This window comes from Pinus tabuliformis, chromosome 8 (genome assembly GCF_031772625.1).
Source record: "Pinus tabuliformis cultivar Carrire ecotype Pingquan chromosome 8, CPIR1, whole genome shotgun sequence".
Taxonomy (NCBI): domain Eukaryota; kingdom Viridiplantae; phylum Streptophyta; class Pinopsida; order Pinales; family Pinaceae; genus Pinus; species Pinus tabuliformis.
Genome location: NC_142294.1, coordinates 2035468105 through 2035476276, shown reverse-complemented (window position 1 = coordinate 2035476276; position 8172 = coordinate 2035468105). Strand labels below are relative to the sequence as shown.

General features: G+C 36.0%; 1 protein-coding gene across 1 annotated transcript; it reads left to right on the top strand.

The window, feature by feature from the left end:
- Positions 1 to 5545: 5545 nt before the first annotated feature.
- Positions 5546 to 6879, top strand: LOC149244613 (uncharacterized). Its single transcript, XM_089368033.1, has 3 exons — positions 5546 to 5987; positions 6205 to 6282; positions 6387 to 6879. Exons 1-3 carry the CDS (start codon positions 5568 to 5570, stop codon positions 6870 to 6872), a joined length of 984 nt encoding a protein of 327 aa, XP_089224159.1. The 5' UTR covers positions 5546 to 5567; the 3' UTR covers positions 6873 to 6879.
- Positions 6880 to 8172: the final 1293 nt, after the last annotated feature.

Sequence of the window (8172 nt, the reverse complement as noted above, 5' to 3'; positions counted from 1 at the left end):
GGGAAAGCGACACTTGGTGGGAGGTTTATGAAATGATCCTTGCATGTAACCTCCAACTGTTAAACATAGATCCCTAAAATAAGGGATGCATTTGCATGCTTCCTTGGGAGAAGTAGCCCATGCATGCAAGTCATTTTTGCTCGGTCCCAGAGGGAACTAGTCAACTCAGCTGCACATGCAAGAGACTGCTCGACTGTTGGGAGAAAATGCACATTTCTGGCTGGGAGATGGGTTGGCTACCCAGGAGATGGGCACTATTCAAATGAATGTAGGAAGAAGCAACATGATATGAGTAATAGATCTAGTGCAAATATCAGTCAAGATAATGTGTTGTTAGTTTGTAATATGACTGAAACAAATAGTGAAGATATATGGTTTCTAGATTCTGGTTGCAGCAACCATATGACAGGAAACATAGCCCTATTTTCTGTTTTAGATCAGAGTGTGCAATCAGAAGTCAAACTTGGGACTGATAGTAAAATTTCTGTTATGGGAAAAGGAGAAGTTAAAATATTTACAAATAAAGGTGAAAAGAAAACCATAGCAGATGTCTATTATGTTCCTGGAATGAAGTGTAATCTCTTGAGTATTGGACAGCTTGTTCAGAAGGGTTACAATGTTTTCTTTAAGAATGATGTATGCACCATCATGGACAGATTACCCAGCAAACGTTGTATTGCTGAAGTGAAGATGACAAGGAACAGGATGTTCCCTCTCAGAATAAGAGCAGATTTGAAAAATAAAGAAGTAGTTGCAGCAGTGACACAAGAGGCTCTCCAAAGCGTACCAAAGGATGAAAATTGGTTGTGGCATTTGAGATTTGGACATCTCAACTTTGGAGGTCTTAATTTGTTGAGTAGAAAAGGAATGGTAAGAGGATTACCATTTATAGAAAAGCCAGACAGCCTTTGTGAAGGTTGTATATTGGGAAAACAACACAGAGAAAATTTTACAACTGGGAAAAGCATAAGGGCAAAAGCACCTCTAGAAATTGTCCACTCATATTTATGTGGACCGATGCAAGCTCCATCACTTGCAGGCAGCCAATATTTTCTAACATTTATTGATGACTTTACCAGAAAGACTTGGGTTTATTTTCTAAAGAATAAGAGTGCAGTGTTTGAAAATTTTCAAAATTTCAAAGCACTTGTAGAAAATCAAAGTGGGCTGCGTATCAAGGTTTTGAGAACTGACAGAGGAGGTGAGTATATCTCCAAAGAATTTTTACGTTTTTGCAGAGAAAATGGAATTCATAAGCAATTTACGGCAAGGTACACCCCGCAGCAAAATGGAGTTGCTGAAAGGAAAAACAGAACAATCATGGATATGGCAAGGAGCATGTTGAAGGCAAAGCATTTGCCAAATGATTATTGGGTTGACGTTGTACACTGTGTAGTATATATTTTGAATAGATGTCCTACAAAAGCAGTGATGAACAAAGTGCCAGAAGAAGCATGGAGTAGGAGAAAGCAAGGAGTCACCCACATGAAAGTTTTTGGTTGTGTGGCTTATGCACACATTCCAGATCAGCTAAGGAAGAAATTGGACAGCAAAGGGGAGAAATGTATTTTCATTGGATATAGTGAAGAATCCAAAGCTTACAGGTTATATATCCCATCCACCAAGAAGTTTTTTGTAAGCAGAGATGTTCAATTTATTGAAGAGGAAGCTTGGGATGGAAGCATAGAGAAAACAGTTAATGTTAAAAACTGTTTGTCTCATGATGATGATGATGAGGAGTTGGCTGAAACACGTCCCCAAACAACAGCACCAACAACAGAATAGCAAAAGACACCCTTGAGGAGAAATGAGAGTGCTTCTCCAAGCACACCACAAGGAGGAAATTCAAGTGCATCTACAAGCACTTGCACACCGAATGCAAGAGGTAAGAAATTCAGAAATTTAAGTGATATTTATGATGAAGGAATGAATTCCCTGTTTGCTTTGTATTGTCATGTTGATGACCCTGTTCATTTCGAAGATGCAATTAAAGATAAGAAATGGATAGAAGCTATGGATGAGGAGATGAATGCCATAGAAAGAAATAAGACATGGGATTTAGTTGAGCTACCAAAAGGTAAAGAAGTCATTGGAGTTAAATGGGTCTACAAGACCAAGAGTAATGTTGAAGGCAAGATAGAAAGGCATAAGGCAAGACTTGTTGTCAATGGATACAAGCAGCAGTATGGGAGAGATTATGAGGAGACTTTCGCACCGGTTGCAAGAATGGAAACAGTAAGAGCAGTGTTGTCCATAGCAGCACAAAACAAATGGAAAGTTTACCAAATGGACTTGAAGTCAGCATTCTTGAATGGAGTATTAATGGAAGAGGTTTACATTGAGCAACCTCTAGGCTATGAGAAGAAAGGCCAAGAGCACAAAGTCTGCAGATTGAAGAAAGCTCTTTATGGGCTGAAGCAAGCGCCAAGAGTGTGGTACAATAGGATAGATTCCTATCTACTGGAGAACGGATTTGAGAAGTGTGAGGGAGAACCCACTGTTTACATCAAAGAAAAAGACTGTAAAATTTTAATTGTTGTGTTATATGTTGATGATGTGATTTTTACAGGTGATGATGACTACCTCATTGAAAATTTCAAAATCAGTCATGAAAGAAGAATTTGAGATGACTGACATGGGTTTGCTGAGATACTTCTTAGGAATAGAAGTAGATCAAAATGAAAATGGAATTTTTATTTCACAGGCAAAATATGTAAATGAAGTGTTGAGCAGATTTAACATGCGGGACAGTAAGGCAGCAATCACTCCCACAGTGATGGGATTAAAACTCAGCAAAGAAGACAACAACAAAGATTTTGACCGTAGTGTGTACAAGAGCATAGTTGGCAACCTCATGTATTTGACTGCAACTAGGCCAGACATAATGTATGCTGTTAGTTTAATTTCCAGATTCATGGAGAAGCCAAAAGAAACACATTGGCAGGTAGCAAAGAGAATTCTGAGGTATGTTAAAGGTACAAAAAGGTATGTCATATTTTATACTGTTTCAGAATGTTCAGATTTAGTTGGATACACAGATAGTGATTGGGCTGGAAGTATAGATGACCGGAAAAGCACATCTGGTTACATTTTTCACATAGGTTCAGGAGCCATTTCATGGGCTTCCAAGAAACAGCCAATTGTGGCATTGTCTACAGCAGAAGCAGAGTATGTGGCAGCTACAGCAGTAGCATGTCAAGCGGTTTGGATGAGGAGAATGTTGAGAACTCTATGCCATGAGCAGGCAACAGCAACAATTATTTTTTGTGACAATAGCTCAGCTATTGCATTATCCAAGAACTTTGTATTCCACAAGAGAACAAAACACATAGACACAAAGTTTCACTACATCAGAGAATTGGTGAACAATGGAGAAATCATTTTACAACATTGCAGGACTCAGGAATAGGTTGCAGATATTATGAAAAATCCATTGGATCAGAAAAGTTTTGAGTTTTTAAGGAAACTTCTGGGTATGACTGATAACCCAGCAGTTGAAATTAAAGGGGAGTGTTGAAATTATAATTTCAACTGCAGTGAACAGAACAACAGTAGCTACTTTATTCATTTGTCGTGATCCGGTGCCCCACATTTTTTCCCGATCTTTTAAGTCACCGCCATTACCATCTTTTCACTCTTTAATTATTTTTGAGTTCCCGAAGGATGAAGATCAGATACAGCACTACATCATTACTTCTCAACAACCATATTAATGAGTAGAACGGCTGAAAGAGAAAAGAACCAACCTCGAGCCGACGTAGCATTTATCAGTCATAGATCTCATCACCACCGACTCAAGAAATACAACAAAAGATCAAATCTGTTAATCATGAGCAACAGAGACTTCATGAGCAAGTTAAAGGGGTGAAGACCCTTTCCCGCACTATAAAATGCAGACACAACAGAGTAAAAAAAATATAGATTGAAAGTCCTTTTGTAACACACAGCAGTGTAGAACAAGAGAGTTTTTTTGTATTTAATAGCAGTGCTGAAATTTTCTGAGATAGTTGTTTTGTGGAACTGAAGCATTCCTGTTGTAATCCCTCTGTCAAGAGGAAGATGCTCTTAAGCATAATATTTTATGAAAATCCCTCTATGTGAGGAAGACTTAGTTTTAGCACTTAATTTATTTTTATAAATAGAAGTTTCTTTTTGCCTGTTGTTGTTACACCGTAAGTGGAAAAATACTTGACGTCAAAAATCCCTGTTGTTGTTACACCATAACTCAAAAAATACTTGACGTAAAAAATTTACGTTGCTGCAACACCACGAACATCGTTGCTGCAACACAAGTTACAGCAACTGAAAAAAACTGTGTTGCTGCAACACCGTTTCCAGAGAACGAATTTTTCTGTTTTTCTGAGTTAAAAACAGAGTAATTTTCTGTGTCAAAAACAGAGTATTATTTTGATCAGTTTTTTATTGTGAGGCAAAGTAGAGTATTATTTTATGCTCTGTTCTTGTGTTTTTGAATTATCAGAAAACAGAGTATTACTCTATGTTCATATTTTTGTTGTTTCAGAATTTATCAGAAAATTCTCAACAGTGGAAACAGAGGATTTTTCCACTGTATTTTGTTTGGAATAACCAGAAATTCCCGACACTCTCAAGGGATGCCCCGATTGCCCGGAAGGGTTCTGACACCCAGATTGCTTACAAAGGTTGATTCAGAGGTGAATGACAGCAGCCCCAGCGGCCTTTATCCAGCAATCTCAGATAACGTCCAGCAAAGCTTCACCGAACCTTATTTTTTCTGTTTTCTGGAATGGATAGGAATGAGCATAAAATTTCTGGACAAGATTGTGTTGAAGAATATCACATCTCTATAATTTTTCCCTGGTGGTTTTGGGGAACTCAAAGGCCTCAGGCATTTAGATCTATCAGGCTGCACTTTTCTAACCCAACTGCCCGAAGCTTTCTCTGAATTGATGCATCTCCATTTCCTAGTTTTGCAACACTGCCGCAATCTCTCCATCCCATTGGATATTTTGGGAAATATCTCGTCACTTGAGTATGTCGATTTCGAAGGTTGTGGTAAATTGCAATACTTGCCTGCGGGAATGGCAAATCAATGGTCTTTAAGATACCTGAATTTACTATCCACTGATTTAAAATAGCCCTTGAATGTCAAACTACCGGAAAAGTTACAACAACTAAGATTAGGAAATTTACCTGACACATCTTACGTTCCACAAAGAGTTGGAAATGTACAGAACAAAATCTACGGTTCCGCTGTACTCGAGCGTCATGCCTTCAACGGTTTCGCTGTACTCGAGCGGCATTCCATCAACGGTTCCGCTGTACTCGAGTGGCATTCCATTGAACCTCAGGGGAGAAAAAGAAATCATGTACAGGGAACACAAGTAGAGCTACTAGAGGGGACAAAGTTACGGCAGTCTCTGGGCGATTTGAGGCAGTTAAAAGAGTTGAAAGAGTTGATTTTGATTGGTTTTCTCGGTGTGGGCTGAATCTTATGGGAGGAAATTGCAGGGCAAAATAAGAAAGTTTTGGTTATAAGGAATTGTCCAATAGATATCCTTATCCTTAATTTTAAGAAGCAGGGGACCATGCATGTTGCCATGGGTGCTTTAATCGATTTCAAATTGATGAAGACACGCACATCTGAGATATGTATTCCAGAAGGTGTTCTACCCAGCCTTGAGACTCTTGATCTTTCAAAAAATAGTTGGCTAATGCAGGTTAAATACTTGCCATCAACATTAGTAAGGCTAAACCTGCAACGGTGCCACCAATTGAAGGAATTAATAAACCTTTCAAATCTGGTAAATCTCAAATTCCTTTGCATAAATTATTGCAAGGAGCTGGAAACCTTGAAGGTTGAAGGTCTAACATCGCTGGAGGAAATTCAAGCGGAGGAATGTACAAAGCTCAAAAGCATACATGGACTTAGTCAGCTGGAAGGGTTGAAATATCTCCGCATTTCAACAGACACTGATGTTATGTGGAATCACATCTGCAGTTTTTTGGTTAGTATCCTTCGTAACACAACATATTAATTCATATAAACTATATATAAATTCTCTGTGCTAATTAAGAAACCTGAGACTATCTAATCGTGCTCTGGTTGATCTGAGAGGTGCATAGGTGGCTGTGCAATCTTATTTTTTAATTTAATGTTAACTGCGGTGAGTTTAATGAGACTAGATTATACTTGATCTCAATGGATTTGGGAAATCTGTGCAGACATCGACCTCTCATGAAAAGCTATCAACTGCCTTCTTTACTGGAAAGTCAACGATTACTTATCGGGACACAGAGATGGTGGGTGTTTAATATGGCTGAAAAGCAGACATAATCTTTCAAGAAATAATAATTAGAATTTTAATTTTATCAGAATTTGAAATGGATTTCTGTAAATCGTGCAGGTCATGCAAGAAATTACGGGGCAGTTTAACCTGAAAGTGGTGGATGTTGTCTTTCCTGCACCTGTAGACTTCTTTCCTGTAATTCCGTTGGATTTTAATACGAAGATGGAGGATTTGCAATCGTACGGTGGTATATTGATGTGCTTTCTCACCGGTACTGATGAAGGCGATACACTCGATCTGCATCGTGGGGAAGTCGATGTGTTTCGCGTAAGATTTGAAGGGAGTAATGATGAAGGGTCAGCGAAGGAATACGAATTCCGTGTGGGAGAGACAGAGGGTGGAGTAAAGGTACATGTGCTTATGTGGAGGGAAGAATGTGACGTGTTTAGAGATGAGAAAGGGTATAATAGCATCACTGTCTCTTGTCTGCCGACGCTATATGCTACGGTGGATGTGAAAAAGGGATGGATTTTGATGATCCATAAGCATATCGACGTCTCCCAAGTTTGCAAACAAATTATAACTGCATTGTCATTATGTTAATTGAAGTTTTCAAGGAATTGTTTTTTTTTATAAATTCTATATTATATAATTATTTTTAAAATAATTATATAGGAGTTATAATTTTATTTTATTTTATTAAATTTGAAGAATATAAATATGAAAAATACTATTTTCAAAATCATTATATTTATATTTTAATTTTATTTATATATTAACATTATTTTTATTATTTTACTGGTATAAAATAATTATTTTACATGTACATTATTTTTATATAAGATATTTATATTATGCCCATGATAATTTCTACAATATTGCATTCTAAAATTAATATCCATTATCATTATTTATTACTAGTATAGACCCATATTAAATAAGGATTTAATATGAGGTAAGGGGATCTAATTTTTTCACTTGCAAATTTTTTTATGAGTACACATTATTTAAATGTTTTGTATAGTTTTTTTTTTTTTGAGTTGTCATTAGTGAGACTTTTTGGAAGCTTTTCATGTGGGTTTTTTCGGGTTTAATTTCTCTCAAATCTGGGAGGAATTTATTGAAATCACAAGCTTGATGGGACATGAGCAAAATTTTGGACCACATCAGCATACTTTCAACTTTGATAATAATACAAACAAGATTGCACATCATACTAAGATGTAGAATGAGTCTCTCTGCTCAATAAGTGTTATGTTATTTGATAATTAAAATAATGTTATTCATTAATAATATTTTGTAAAATTAAATTTCATTATTATTATTTGTTATGAATATGATATTTTTTGAAATTAGCATAGGATAAATTATCTATTAACAATGTTCTTATCATTTTAGAATTTTAAAATTAATGTCTTTTGATATGATAATGTTATTTTATATAATAGTTTTATTTTGCTTATATAAGTTCTTCATTTTCATATTACTACTTTTAAATAATTATAATGAACATTGCTCATAGAAATGGTTTCACAAGATTCTAACTTTGAATTATTAAAAATAAAAATAAAAACATTACAAATTTAATAACGTAAGAATCAAAAACATTTTACAAATTTAGTAAGGTCAAACATTTCTTTGATTTTCTAACTAGCTAAAACATATCATAAATATGCCTTTTGAGAAAATACCTACCATGTATATAAAAGTCTAGTTGGAGACTACCCATTCAAAAATATTGCACTTTATGGTCGATTCTACTGAATCTACACATCAAATCATTTCTATATTCAAGAATTCGTTCATCACTTGTAACAAAATTTGTAACACGAGGGTTATTCATAACATGATTGTGGATTCTTAGTTTCTAGATGACAAAAATTGGTCTAGAATACATTTTTTA